The sequence below is a fragment of the Triticum dicoccoides genome, chromosome 3B (assembly GCF_002162155.2).
Source record: "Triticum dicoccoides isolate Atlit2015 ecotype Zavitan chromosome 3B, WEW_v2.0, whole genome shotgun sequence".
NCBI classification, from domain to species: Eukaryota; Viridiplantae; Streptophyta; class Magnoliopsida; order Poales; family Poaceae; genus Triticum; species Triticum dicoccoides.
Window position 1 is genome coordinate 387,795,913 of NC_041385.1, and position 15,903 is coordinate 387,811,815.

A 15,903-nucleotide genomic window follows, 5' to 3' on the forward strand; every position below is an offset into this window, starting at 1 on the left:
TCAAGGGGAAAACCCGAGGAATCACCCCCGGTGAATTTCACTCGATGTAATCATCAAGGTGAGCGTAAGAGGAATCACCCCCGAGGTTCACACTTGAGGGGTTGCACGACAGAGTCGTATCGGAAGTGGTTAAGGCGGAATCACCCTCGATGACCACGACCGAATAGCTACACCACAGGGTTAACATCAGAAGTGTTGTAGAGGTCTCACCCTCGGCACTCGATAGTAACCCAGCAGTGTCGAGCAACTAAGGGGAAAGTGATGTGCGGTGCCAGGGCCTGGTCTTCAATCCCGTTGATCGGGTCTTCAATGATGAAGCAGGGGCAACAAGGACAAGGTGGGGGTCACTGATGGATCACTAACCAACCTATACTAAGCAGTTTAGGATAAGCAGGTATGGTACAACAGCAAATACAAAAGCAGGCTATGCATCAGAATAGGAGCATACAATAACAGTAGCAAAATCTAATGCAAGCATGAGAGAAAGGAATGGGCGATATCGGGATGATCAAAGGGGGGGCTTGCCTGGTTGCTCTGGCAAGGAGGGGTCATCGTCGACGTAGTCAATCACAGGGGCAGCATCAGTCTCGAGGTCTACCGGAAAGGAGTAACGGAGGGGGAACACCATAAATAACAGAGCAATCAAAGTAACACAACATATAACAAGGCAATACGCGGGGTTAGGGGTGACCTAACGCAGTACTAGCCTATACTGGCGAAGGGGGAAACATCCAAGAAAGTATCCCCGGTGTTTCGCGTTTTCGGACGGATGAACCGAAGGGGAAAAGTTGCGTGTTTGATATGCTAGGGGTGTGTGGCGGAAGAACGGACTGTTTATTCGAATTCGTCTCGTCGTTCTGAGCAACTTTCATGTACAAAGTTTTTCCAACCGAGTTACGGATTATTTTATATGATTTCTAAGGTTTCAAATATTTTCTAGTAATTACTGGATTTAATTTAATTCGAAAAAAATAACTATAAATACTTTTGTCACCTAGTGTTACTCTAGCCTATGAGTATGCCAGTGGGGCCAATGGGGTGGGTTGACCTAGTCAAAGATTGAATAGCCAAAGGATGAATAGTTTAGGCGGGTCCCATATGTCATTGTCTATGGTTAAACTAGACTTTAATTACATTAGATTAACTAATAGGGGGGGTACTGTCATTGGCTGGCAGTTAACCTAGCAATCGTTAACCTAAATCTAGATTAGCCTAAACTAATTGATCCTGGCCGGTCACACACACAGAACACACCACGCAACACACTCGACCATGGCCTTGGCCATGGCCAGCCAATAGTAGCAGTAAAGAAGCGCAACAGCAGCGTTGAGGCGAAGCAGCGGCATCAGTGAGCAAGGCAACAACAGTAGGGAGCAGTACCAGCGAGCAGCATAGAGCAAAGTAGCACGGCAGGAGTAGCGTTGGCATCAGGCAGAGCATGCAGCAGCGACGACAACGTCAAGCGGTCAGCACCAACAGCAGAGCAACAACGTGCGGCCAGGGGACGGCCGGCGCTTGGCCGGACGCGCCAGCGGGAGTACGGGGCGTCGTGGCGTGGGTGGCTTTGGGTGTGCGTGGGCTGCAGCAGCAGTAGCAGGCCGCACCAGTAGCAGCAGTGGCGGCTCGCAGGCACGGCCAAGCTCGGGCGGGCTCCTGTAAGGAAGGAGGCGGCGACTACAGCGGCAGTCCGAGGCGGGGAGAAGGGGAACGGGCGGCGGCTGACCCCGGGGAAGCCGTGGACGAGCTCGGCGAGGCCGGGAGGCGCCGGTGGTGCAGATCGACGTCGATGGCCGCAGCGGCCGTAGTCGAGGAAGACGGACGATTCGGTCGAGGTGGGTGCTTCGAGCTCGAGTGGATCCGTGTAGGGGAAGCAGGGGAGGCATGTGGAGCTCCTGGCGCAAGCTCAGACGAAAGGGACGACGCTGGCCGCGGAGACGATGAGGCGGTGACGGCGGCGGTGCCGAAGGTGGAAGACGACGAGGATCCGGGGAAGCAACGCCTCCCAGCTCGCACTGCTGGCTGTAGTAGACGCAGGAGATGCCGACGATGCTCCTCGACGTCTTCGCTTGGCTCGGGGAGGTCGTCGGCCATGGTCACGGCGAGGCGGCAGCAGCGGCCGCGTCGGGTGGGCGCAGGGGAGAAAGGGATCTGGGGAGAGGGAGAGTGGAGGACGGAGTGGGGAGCGAGGGGGCAAGTGGGGGAGGGGACCGAGGCGCCGCAGGGGGGCGGCATCCTTATCGCCTCCGCGGTGACGCCGACGAGCTGGTCCGGCAGGGACTGCTCGGTCGCAGGCGCCCGGTCGCGTGAGCAGTGGCGAAGAAAGGCGACCGAGGGAGTGCAGGGTTGGGCCGGCCTGGCTGGCCCGAGGCTCAGCGGGGCTGGGAGGTGGTCTAGGCCTGTGGGCTTCCCCTTTTCTTTACCTTTTCTTTTGTAATATACTTTTTTTATAAAATAAACAACTAGCCCCTGTTTTATTATTTTTAGAGTATTTAAACACATTATAAAAATATGATTTCAACATGAAAAATATCCGGGGACTATTCGCCACACCTCGAACATTTTAGTTTCATGTTTGATAAAATTTGAATTTTGACTTTAAACTTGGTTTTGAATTTGAGTTTGAAATAAGATTTGGATCAAGCAAGGATTAGTAACAATAATGTAATGACGTGGCACCATTAGCAGGGTTTACTGTAGCATGACACCGGGGGTGTTACACCTCCCAAAATGTTTTTATCTCTTAATTTTCATTTTGAGCTCTAGCACCTCTACAAATCCCTACTTCCCTCTGCGAAGGGCCTTTCTTTTACTTTAAGCAATTTTATTTTTTGAACTTGAGTCTCCATCTTCTCTTAAAGGGGCACTATGATCGTATTTGAGCATTGGGCGTAGCTAATATTCGAGTGTGTTTCATGAATGGATCAATTATTGAGCATAATGGGCTAGGAATAACTTGCTTTAGTGTTGATATTTTGAAAGACATGGTTGCTTGTTGGTATGCTTGAGTATTAAAGTCTTCATGTCAAAACTAGACTATTGCTTTGAACCATATAAAAGTCCAAATGTCCATGCTATGAAGAAAGGATTATGTGATGAACATGTTAGGCAGCATTCCACATCAAAAATTCTGTATTTATCATTTACCTACTCGAGGACGAGTAGGAATTAAGCTTGGGGATGCTAATACGTCTCCAACGTATCTATAATTTTTGATTGTTCCATGCTGTTATATTATCAGTCTTGGATGTTTTAAAATCATTTTATAGTCCTTTTATATCATTTTTTGGTACTAACCTATTGACTTAGTGCACAGTGCCAGTTGCTGTTTTCTGCTTGTTTTTTACATCGCAAGAAATCAATACCAAACGGATTCCAAATGCAACGAAATGTTCTGTGGATTTTTTTTGGACCAGAAGACATCCAGTGGGCCGAAGAAGTACCGGAGAGGGAGCCCGAGGAGGCACAAGACACCAGGGGGCGCCTGGGCCCCCAGGCGCGCCCAGGTGGGTTGTGCCCACCTCGGTGGCCTCCCACATCGCTTCTTTGCTCTATAAATACCCCAATATTCCAGAAACCCTAGGGGAGTCGACGAAAATCAATTCCAGTCGCCGCAAGTTCCAGAAACACCAGACCAAATCTAGACACCATCACAGAGGGGTTCATCATGTCCATTGGTGCCTCTCTGATGATGCGTGAGTAGTTCTTTGTAGACCTACAGGTCCGTAGTTAGTAGCTAGATGGCTTCCTCTCTCTCTCGCTTGATTCTCAATACAGTGGTCTCTTGGAGATCCATATGATGTAAGTCTTTTTGCGGTGTGTTTGTTGGGATCCGATGAACTTTGAGTTTATGATCAGATCTATGTTTTTATCCATGAAAGTTATTTGAGTCTTCTTTGATCTCTTATATGCATGATTGATTATAGCCTTGTATTTCTTCTTTAATATTTGGGTTTTGTTTCGCCAACTCGATCTATTTATCTTGCAATGGGAAGAGGTGCTTTGTGATGGGTTCGATCTTACGGTGCTTGATCCCAGTGACAGAAGGGGAAATGACACGTATGTATTGTTGATATTAAGGATAACAAGATGGGGTCTATTTATACATAATTACATCTTGTCTACATCATGTCATCGTTCTAATTGCATTACTCCGTTTTTCCATGAACTTAATACACTAGATGCATGCTGGATAGCGGTCGATATGTGGACTAATAGTAGTAGATGCAGGCAGGAGTCGGTCTACTAATCTTGGATGTGATGCCTATATAATGATCATTGCCTGGATATCGTCATGATTATTTGAAGTTGTATCAATTGCCAGAGTAATTGTTTTCCCACCATTTGCTATTTTTCTCGAGAGAAGCCACTAGTGAAACCTACGGCCCCCGGGTCTCTTCTTATCATATTTGCCTTTGCGATCTATTTTCCTTTGCTTTTATTTTCAGATCTATTAAACCAAAAATACAAAAATACCTTGCTGCACTTTATTTTATTTGTGATCTATTTATCCTATCTATCACAATTTATCATGTCTTCTCGCCAATTTGTGGCACCGTTACCGAAAAGGGATTGACAACGCCTTTAACACGTCGAGTTGCGAGTATTTGTTATTTGTGTGCAGGGGTTGTTTACGTTGTGTTTCGTGGTTCTCCTACTGGTTTGATAACCTTGGTCTCATCACTGAGGGAAATACCTACCGTCATTGTGCTGCATCATCCCTTCCTCTTTGGGGAAATACTGACGTAGTTCAAGCAGGCATCATTCCGCAACTTTAATTCCTTTGAAAATCTCTTATTCCCGGATATTTGATACAGTCGATATTGTCACCAAATTCTCGAATGGGGAGGAGATCGAAAAGGAATCCATCAAAGAGTATGAGCTTCTGGCAAAGCAAGGAGGCGGCTTTCCCGGTTTCATCTCTTGGTTCAAACAAACGATAATTTCCATTAGACCATTCCCATTTCTTTGTCTAATTTGCGGCTAATGCAACAATGCTTTCGTATTAAACTTGTAGGCTAATTCAGAGTCTATGGACGCTGAGTTGAGATGAGTCGCTAATGGTTTTGATTATAAGGTCCGTTCATTTGACAAATACGACATCAACGGGTATCGCTTTCGTACCTACGACAAAAAGCTATCTATGGCCGACTGAAAGTCTACAAATTGTTGTGTCTCTGCTATCGGCGATGGAGGTATCGAGTATTATGGGAGAGTTGAAGCAATTTATGAACTTCTATTCTATGATGAAAATGCACCGAACGTCGTACTCTTCAAATGTTATTGGTTCCAGCCGAAGGAGACTAGAAGGACTCATGAACATATAGGGCTAGTCGAAATCAAACAAAGAACACATTTAGATGTTCCCGATGTCTATATTACGGCTCAACAAGCGATCCAAGTTTTCTATCTACCATAGGCCTGCCAAACTGATCCAAATCAGAATGGTTGGGATGTCATTTATGAAGTGCCACCACGTGTTAGACCACCTCCCCCCAATGAAGAGGATTATGAACCTCACATTAACCCAGACACATATGAAGGTGAATTCTTCCAAGAAACACGTCTTTCCAAAAAATGCTTCAATAAATGCTCTACTTCACCCAAAACATTGAAGTAGACAACGACAGTGAATCCGACTTCACCATTGAGCCAGAACAAGAAGAGGTTACTGTTGCGGATGACTTGTCAATGCTTAATCGATTACATAAAGGTGGCCTTCCAGATGTTGATGCCGCTGAACCCAATGAGCACTTCATTCATGATAGTGATGATGATGATGCATTTATTGATCCCGGAGCATTTATTAAACCCGACAATCAAGATTATTATTAGGTATTCATTGTTTTTATGTTGTAATTGATTTATATAGTTACTTGTATGATTGTATGATTTACATAGTTACTTGCATAATTTTCTTACTTTGTATGGTTGTTTGTTATACATAGTGCCATGGTCTTGATATCCGTCCCCGTCGGCCCTCGCCCGGTTTATGATTCAGATGTGGTATATTCTCTTTTATAACTATTTGTTGCATTTCGCATTTATGACAATTATGGCCATCAAGTTGACATAGAGATATTTTTATCTAGGAGGTATATGAACCAGAAATTGTAGCTGACCCTCTTGTCGAGAAGTTAAATTTAGTTGAAAAAGAAAACGAGTATTTGAAAAAAAATTGAAGAAGAGAAGATGAATTGGAGTTGTATGTTGCCGATGTCGTCGATGATCACAAGATAAAGATAGATGCAATGTGCTTGAAGATGGACGCAATGCGCTTGAAGATTAAGAAGATTACAAAATATGCCATTGATAATGAGGTTTCATTATGCCATTGGGTCAATTGTTACCTTAGTTGCGATCTTGATCGCATTTGTTGTGATGAGGGTAAGTTACCTCCAAAATGACATAATTAGCTTATTTAGTTTATTTATGACATAAGTAGCTTATTCATTTCAAAAATGACATAATGACCTTGGTTCTCTCATAGATGTCATATACTTAGCTTATTTTCCTCCAAAATGGCATAATTACCTAAGTTATATAAAAAGAAAGAATAGAAGAAGAAAGAGAAGAAAAAGAATGAACAAAGAAGAAGAATGAGAATGAGGAGGAAAATGATGAAAAGATAGAAGAGAAGAAGAAATATGAGAAAAGAAGAAGAAGAAGAAAATATCTTCTTCTTCTTCTTCTAGTCTTCTCTTCTTCTTCTTCTTCTTCTTCTTCTTCTTCTTCTTCTTCTTCTTCTTATTATTATTATTATTATTATTATTATTATTATTATTATTATTATTATTATTATTATTATTATTATTATTATTATTATTATTATTATTATTATTATTATTATTATTATTATTATTATTATTATTATTCTACTTCTAGTCTTCTTCTTCTTCTAGTCTTCTTCTTCTTCTTCTTCTTCTTCTTCTTCTTCTTCTTCTTCTTCTTCTTCTTCTTCTTCTTCTTCTTCTAGTTTTCTTCTTCTTCTAACTTTCTTACTCCCATTTTTGCAGGTTTGATTCACTTCATGGAAGCAGCATTGATGGACTGCTAGTGTTTAGTTCTTGCTTTCATTTGTATTGATGAACAATGTAAAACTATGTATGTATATATAGATGAACTCCATGAAACTATGTATGTATTGGATCTTTTAATACCCTATGTGTTCTGTTGCATTAATGGACTGCTAGATGTTTGATACATGGCTATGTTTGAGGTCTAAACTATATATATCATATATATCTTTTGAAATGCAGGGATATAATGGAAAACAGAAAAAACAGAAACAATGCAGCCTCTTTGCCATCTACCACCGACGGCAAAGGGGTCTTTGCCGTCTGCCATAGATGGAAAAGAGGCCATGCGGTAGCAACCTGTGCAATCTGGGAGATGACCCATTTGTTTACTTTGCCGTCTGTGGCAGACGACAAAGGCTGTGGGAGTCTGTCGTCTATGGCGGACGGCAAAGACTTGGGGAGCATGACGCGTGGCTGACGTAATATAACAGATGGAAAATGGGAGGGCATGTTTGTCATCTGCTGGCAGACGGCAAAGGCCGCCGTTAGCCACCTAACATGGCTAACGCATGTTATTTATCGTCCATGTTCTTTGTTATCTGCCACCAACGGCAAAGGTTCTTTGCCGACTGCTTTGAGGAAGCAAATGACAAAGAACCTATTTACCGTCACTTTCTTTGTCTGGCACCTTTGTCGTCGGTGGTAGACGGAAAAGAGGTTTGTCGTCCGCTTTTGGTACCTTTGCCGTCTGCCATGGCAGATGCCAAAGAAGCTGATTCCTGTAGTGACTTATTAAGGTTAGCCTTGTGCTCAATAATATTTCAACTGGTTTGGTTTTTACCAGAGGCTAGCTACGTTTCAACTAGTTACATTGGGGTTTTGTCCCTTCTAGGAAATCAATCAGACAACAACAAGCAATTCAAAGTCAATCACAAGCATTCCTAGGCTCTCATAGGTATTTCCTAGAAAAAAATTAATTCCCTGTGAAATTTTTAACATACTAGATTTGGGAAAAATCTGGGATGTGACAACATGTAAGCAAGATAAATCATTAAAGCAAGTAAAAATAAGCGTTAACAGGAAAGAAGTTGTATATTTCATAAAATCTTACACGGGGGTAGCACTGGAATAGTTGAAAAACGCAACCTGATTTGAAGATCTTGTTAACCAATGATCCACATGTTGATCCCCATCCCGACATCTAGCTCGTATGCCTTGGTCAATCTTCGCCAGCAACAACAACTGAAAAAGTTTGATCATTTCATTTTTTATTAAAATCAGGAGATTGAAGTGCACAATTCTGGGGTTGATGACTACAATTCTGGGGTTGATGAAGAGAAGCTATATTCTGATGTTATTCGGAATTTACGACGGCCACCTCGGGCTGAAAACCAAGATGAGGCTCACAATGCAGTCCGTGTGGATGATGACGCGGTGGGTGAGGACGAAGACCTTGCAGCTGTTGAATGGGACCCTTTGAACCCTCATATGGAAGAAGGTACCGTTTTTGCATCCATGACTGAGTGTAGAAATGCACTTGTGACATACTGCATCAAGGTAGAACGTACTTTCAAAGTTGACAAGAGCGATCAAGTACGTTACAGAGTGCACAGTCCGAATGAGGGTTGTCCATGGAGGTTGCTCGCATCTAAAATGCGAAATAGCACTAATGTTCAGGTCAAAGTGAACCCTTTTAAGCACACATGCCAGGAATCAACCCTTAGGAAGGATACAATCAGTAGAGCCAAGTCAAGATGGGTAGCAGAAGAAGTAAAGAAGTGGGTGAAAGAAAACCAGCATGTGGGTCCAAAGGAATTGCAGAAGAACATCAAAGATAAGTTCAAGATAGATTTACCATACATGAGGTTGTTTAATGGTAAACAACATGCTATGGATTCTATTTATGGTAACTGGCAAGAAAGTTTCCAATTGTTGTATTCATTCAAAGGTGAAGTGGAGAGGACAAGCCCAGGTAGTATTGTAGATATTGATCACCACACCATGGAGTACACATTCAGGGGAGTGACAAAGACCAAGGAATGCTTTAGGAGGGTTTTTGTCTGCTTTGAGGCTTGTCGCCGAGTTTTTTTGGCAAGCTGTAGGCCTTATTTGGCTATTGATGCCACTTCTCTCACCGGGAGGTTTAAAGGACAGTTAGTAGCAGCTTGTGCAGTTGATGCACACAGTTTTGTATTTCTAGTTGCCTGCGGTGTGTTGGAGACAGAGTCTGAGGAGAGCTGGACTTGGTTTTTGCATAATCTGCGTCGGGCTATTGCACATCCCAATGGGCTGGTCATTCATACAGATGCCTGCAGAGGTTTAGAAGTGACTGTGGACAATGTGTTCCCTGGAGTAGAGCATAGGGAATGCATGCGTCACCTTGCTGCAAATTTCATGAAGAAATTCAAAGGAAAGGTGTATACAGACAATTTATGGCCAGCATCTTTGACTTGCAGTGTGAAGAAGCACAACTACCACTTGAGCCAGTTATACATGAATCCCAAAGTGAAAGAATACTTGGAAACACACCACTCCAAGTTATGGGCCAGAAGACAATTCAGTGAACTGAGCAAAGTTGACTATGTGCACAATGATCTAGCAGAGTCTTTTAACTCAATGATCCGGAAACTAAAGGGTCATTATGTGGTGGATTTGCTTGACATGATAAGGATAGAATACATGCAGAAATTTCATTATCGTGCAGGAATAGCCGAGGAAAAAATCATGGGCCACATTATCATCCCTGCCATGATGAATGAACTGAAGCAGAAAACAACAGGCTTGGAAATGAACATGACTCTTTGCTCGGGTACCACAGCAGAGATATCATATTTGGATAAAGAGAAGAGGGAATGGAGATATCCAGTGGATTTAGAAGCTAGAACTTGCAGTTGTAGGCAATGGCAGATAACTGGGTTGCCATGCATTCATGCCCTGTTTTTCATCACTTCTCTCCCAGGTCCAGCAGGGAACATACTGTAGTATGTGCATGATTACTACTCTGTTGCAAGGTTCAAAGCCACATATGCTTATGCCTTGCCTGCTATGGAGGGAAAACAACAATGGGACATGGTGGACCCTAGATTCAAGCTTTGTGCTCCAGTTCTGAAGAGAGCAGCAGGTAGACCAAGGAAGAGTCGAATCAGACCTCACAGTGAAGGAGCTAGACTTGGAGCGAGGAAGCGTAAGTGCACAAGGTGTGGTGGGTCTGGTCATTTCGGTAAGTATTGTGATAACACAGTAAATCTAGTGTTCGGAGAGAGTTTCGATGAAGGCTTCGATGAAAATGTTGGTCAGCAGCCGGTTGCCTCAACAGATGATGAAAATGATGGTCAATAGCTGGTTGCATCAGATGAGGATTTTGACGAGGTTCCAAATAATGATGGTCAACAGCCGCATGATTTTGACGATGATCCAAAATATCCTCCAAATAATTATTCAAGTGAGGCTCCAAATGGTGATCCAAGTGAGGCCCCAAATGGTGATCATGGTGATCCAAGTGCGGCTCCAAATGGTGATCATGGTGATCCAAGTGAGGCTCCAAATGATGATCCAAGTGAGGCTCCAAATGGTGACCAAACTTCTGTTGTTGTGAGTTCTGCCATGTATGTAAATCTTGCAAGGGTCAAATACTACTGTACATTTATCACTTGACATGATCTCATTACCCTTTATGTTTTGCACAGCTCTATGGTAGGTTTAAAGAAGACACACAAGGTACCGACAACCAAGAGAAGAAGAGAAGAAGCAATGAGCACAAGGTGCACGAGGAGAAAAGTGATGGCAAGAAGCTCAAGGAATAGACAAAAGCCCCGACGCTATGAATAATTATGAAACATTATGAATAATGTCGTATTTTTGTTGGATGATGTTGGACCTATGTTAGAACTATGTTCGAACGATGTTGGACCTATGTTAGAACTTCAAATTTGACATGATGTTTAAATCTGTTGGATGATGTTTGAATGAGCACATGGTTTTTCCTTTTTTTGATTTTTTTGAATTTTGTTTTGCTCATTTGAATTCTGGTCAAACCTAACTTTGACCAAGATTTAAACAAGTCTAAAACATCAAAATTAAAAACTAAGCCTGGATCCTTCTTAGTCAATCCAAAATGAAGTTGTGGTGATGTTTTTGAAATTTTCATGAAAAATGTGCTAAAAAGAGGGGTCCAAAGGTAGGGTAAACAGCCTCATTTCTAAGCAAGGTTTTTTTTGACCTTGTCTAAATCAGCCAAATAACTTTCCTACACATATATTCTATATATACAGACTATGTGCACTGGTTTTTCCATTTTTTTATTTTTTAAATTTGTTTTGCTCATTTGAATTCTAGTCAAACTTAACTTTGACCAAGATTTAAACAAGTCTAGAACATCAAAATGAAAAACTAAGCCTGGATCCTTCTTAGTCAATCCAAAATGAAGTTGTGGTGAGGTTTTTGAAATTTTCATGTTCATTTCCCCAAAACACTTCTCTTCACTTCATACACGAGAGTTTGAGATACTCGAGATATCACATAAGACACATGAACTTATCATTTAAATGTATGTAAACCTTGTTTATCAACTTAAATCGTTAGTATATGACATAAGAAGTCTATGTGCGTAGGTTTTTCATTTTTCTATTTTTTATTTAATTTATTATGCTCATTTGGAATCTGGTCAAACATAGTTTTGACTGCTCCAAACCCCTCCCAAACCCCGCTAACCCTAGCGCTGAACAAGGACCGTCCATCTAACCCTAGCGGCAGTCAAGGGCCGTCGATCTAACCCTTCTAGAAGGAATCTGTGGGGAGGGGGGCGATCCGCAAGATGCAATCTGATTGGCTAGGAGATTGTTTTTTCTAAACAAGTACCGGGCGCGCTGGATGGACCGTTGGGCCGTCTCATTGTTTGGGCCTGAGAACACAGTTAATAGCCCGTCTCAGCCTTTCCAAGCTTGCATGCATGGGAAGGGCGGCGACGTGGGTTTGCATGCGCGGGAGGCGAACATGCATGCATGCGAGCGAGGCGAGCGAGGCGAGCTAGGTGGCCATGCACATATTGATTCAGAGTTAGGCCATTACGGCAGTGGTTCAGATTATGGCAGCGAGTCAGATGCACGGGCCCGGTCAAAGAGCTTCGCTATGCAGTGATTCAGATGCACGCACGCGCCCCATGCATCATTTTTGTGCAAAAATTAAAGGGTGCAAAACGTAACGGATACACACACGCGTCCGGATTCACACACGCACTATTCTCATCCTTTCTCTCTTCCTCTCCCACCCACAGGCCTATAAATGGGGTGCCTCTCTTCCTCTCCCACCCACAAGCCAGATTCGATCCATTCTCTCCAACTTCAAACACCCAAGCAACCGAGCCCTCTCCAAGCGACCAAGTGAAGATGCAGTTCAACGGGTCGATCTTCAACCGTCCACCTATCGTGTCGGAGCTGCGCTACCCACCCGGCGTGCTCGTGGAGAGGAAGCTTCGTGTGTGGGTGATTTCAAGGTGGAGGGGTTCCGTCGAAATCACTCGCGCCTTCCTCAGAGCCAGCTATGCCCACCTCCCACGGGGATCGCCTAGGATGTTCACCCTTAACAAGGTTCGTGACCGCGACAGCATCCTCCTACTGCTCACGGTCACCTTCACCAACCCGTTTGACGCACGCGAGCTTCTCGGCCAAGTCTTTTGGTGCGGCTGCGAGGCCATCTTCTTCACGGTGTACAACATCTGCACCACCTACGAGAGCATCTTCCCCACTCCAGGCCAGATGCACTCCCTTCCCTACGACGAGGAGGAGGAGGAGGTGTGAAGTTGAAGACGGTGTTGAAGGGGCAAGCGGCCAAGGTGGAAGAAGAAGGTCAAGATGAAGATGTTCAAGCCCGAAGTCAAGCTCGTCATGTTTCGTTTTTATTTTGTTGCTTTTCTATGTCGTGCGTGCTGTGTCATGTCGTGTCGTGTCCATGAACTTATGGGTCCAAGTTATTATTATTGCCTAATGTATGGGTACGGTGTGTTGCATCTTATCTAAGTTATTATGTGTGTTAAAAAATGTCTGTGCCCAAACATATCATTTCTTCCCTAAACCAAGTCATGAAGTTCGAGAACTTGTGGTTTTCATTAATGAAAATCGGAGAGGGTGAGAAGCCCTCTCTTTCATTCAACAAAAACCAAGTCATGAACTAACATGCAAATTTATTCCCTTTAAATCCTAAACCAAGTGCCACTCTAACCCTAAACCAAGTGCCACTCTAACCAAAATCATGTGGCAGTGCAAACATACATTTCCAACCCCCCAAAATTTCAGTGCAAAACAAAGGAAAACCACTCTCATGCGTGTGCAAACATTCACGGTCTCACTATGTATACCTTCCTTCCCTACCCATGTCAAAGTATTTCCATCTGTCCTAGCGGTTACCAGCGCAGCCCTAAACGCCACAAACCCACGAGGTCCTGGGTTCGAGTCCCCAGCCGCACCAACTTTTTGTGCACTTTCCACCCTTCATTTTTCTAGACAAAATATTTTTTCTCAATGTAATGCCCATAAAAAATGTTCATTTATTTTGGCACCAGGTGTAAACCTCTACCAGAGCTGAGGCACATTTTCCATGACATTTTGGTCTTTGATTTAAATCACGGTATATTTGAATTGGAGTAATTAAATTGCTATTAAATATTTAACAGCTTCAAAAAAAATTCTAAACTTAATTGTTTGGCTCTGGAATAATTCAATTAGCTTGCACAAAAAGTTTCAGCATTATGAGTTACTGCCTAAATTAAATCAGAAAAGAAAACAGAAAAACACGCAAGAGAACCCTCGAATGGGCCTAATTGGATGCAGTTGGCCCATTAGTCTAGCCTGCACTTGGCTCTACACTGAATTTGGCCCACAGAGGAACCTTTTTTTTGACAGAAAGGTAGAGCAGAGAGTTGCATTTCATTGATCAAAAGTTTCTGAATTCCTCATTTCTTCTCCCTTTTTCAACATATTTAAATATTGGTCACTTCTTCTCTCTTTTTTTCAACAAACAAATTTGACCAACATTTAAACTAGGTGAATTTCTCATACAATTTCAAGCTTACAAATTCCTCCATAATTCATGCCTTTCCATACATTTTCAACATTACAACCAGTGCGATTACCATACCTACAAATGCCCAAAAGTAATTGCAAATGGGTATTGGTATTTGTGCTTGATCTTCAGGCTTCCTAACCTTCTTCTTCAACATCCTAAGCTCAACGGCTAGCTCTCTGTCAGTGTGTGCTTCGCCCTCCATCTCTTCTTTCGGAGCTCGTGCTGCGGCCACTGCCGTTCGTGGCAGCATGCGCAACCATTCTTCATGCTCTTCTTGCAGTTCATTCATCAGAGTCTTGGCCAGAACATCGACCCAAAGAAAGAAGCATGTCACCTGCATGAACACCAAACAGATCAACCCATTGCTCAAAGATCCCAACCACGAAAATGGTGCAATTGCCTCGATTCTTACCCCATTCTCGCTGCACACGTAGAACGAATGATTCTAGTTCCTCAGTGTGTGAGAAACCCTCCGAACAACGCCCGCTCGGCACCACAGACAGACGAAGACAGGCATGTCCACACGCACCCGGCTCTGCATCCGCGAGGTGGCGCGAGAGCTTGAGGAAGACATGGAGCTCGGAGCCGAAGGGGATCTCAACGCCACCGCGCCCTCCACATCTAGCTTCCCGCCGCCGTGCTCTCTCTCTCTCGCTGTGGTCACTGCCGTGCTCTCTGTCACCGTGGTCACCGCCGCTTTCGCCCGCTTATATAGCACACCCGCAACGGCTCTCTGCTCCACGACTCTCTGCTGGGTCCCACAAGCCACGCGTGCAATGGTCTGAATAGAATTGGCCGTCTCTGCCGCCTGGGCCCACCTGTAAGGGCCGAGTCAAAAGGTTGACCTGACGGAGACGGCAAAGTTCACGGAAAGTGTTGGTGCGCATGGACTAGGGGCAAAACTAAGCACAATTCGCATCTGAGGGCAAAACTGAGCACATGGACACCACTGAGGGCAAAAGGATAATTAACCCTTTAAAATATAGTCACATCATCTTTGTTGATTAATTAATTGGTTGCATACTCAAGTTGTAATAATTAAAATCAAGTTCTACATACTAATTAATCAATCTACTACATATAACAATAATTAATCGATCTAGTTAACTAGATATATATAGGTATAATTGATCTAAATTGTGTATATACAACACTAATTAATTGATATAACTAATCTAATTAACTAGGCATACTCCAAATAAACTAAATTTAATCGTTCTAAAGTATACGCATTCGTTCGATTGAGGGCGGCCGGATTGAACTCACCACGTGTGGAGCAGATCGAGAGGAGGCCATCGTGTGCAGTACTAGGCGTGTGCACGCCAGCCAGCGGACACGAATGCCACTAATGATCGTCCATGTCAAAAGTCCAGCGGTCGTCGATTGCACGATGAGAATGGCGGGTGCGGTGAAGAAAGAGAGAGATGGCAAAGAGATGGGGACAGGAAGAAGAGAGAGTTCATGGGAGCGGGAAGTTAATAAAACCCGGGTGGGACGGTTTGTATGCCTACGGATAACAACTTGTGCGATGTTGGAACGCTGCTAATGTACGTGGCGGTTTGTCTACCAAACGCCAACCACGTGTGTGTCCACCAAATGTGGCTAAGGCTGTAGCACTAGTAGCGTGTGTCACCCAACCAAACTCTGCTACCTATTTGGCGTTTGAATTTTTAAAAAAATTAAACGTATTTTGAAATTCTTCAAACTTGGTGTGTTGTCATTATATGACCACTTGAACTAGTGGTTAAAATTTCAAAGTATTAAACCAAAATTTAATATAGGTTCCTTCCAAACCGAAGGTCTATGTGTCACCACGAATAATCCTAAG

At 43.5% G+C, this 15,903-nt stretch overlaps 1 protein-coding gene and 1 long non-coding RNA gene across 2 annotated transcripts in view; both read right to left on the minus strand.

The window, feature by feature from the left end:
* LOC119281300 (putative protein TPRXL) overlaps positions 1 to 2,263 on the minus strand; it is a 19,072-nt gene extending 16,809 nt beyond the window's left edge. Inside the window, exon 1 of the mRNA XM_037561844.1 lies at positions 1,724 to 2,263. Within this exon, the coding sequence (XP_037417741.1) occupies positions 1,724 to 2,232 (509 nt within the window). The 5' untranslated portion in view covers positions 2,233 to 2,263. The remainder of the gene's footprint in view (positions 1 to 1,723) is intronic.
* A 12,101-nt stretch (positions 2,264 to 14,364) lies between these two features.
* Positions 14,365 to 15,524, minus strand: LOC119281301. The gene is made up of 3 exons (XR_005138370.1): positions 15,342 to 15,524; positions 14,488 to 14,893; positions 14,365 to 14,409 (listed from the first exon to the last, which is right to left on the minus strand). It is a non-coding gene; the product is annotated as an uncharacterized LOC119281301 (long non-coding RNA).
* Positions 15,525 to 15,903: the final 379 nt, after the last annotated feature.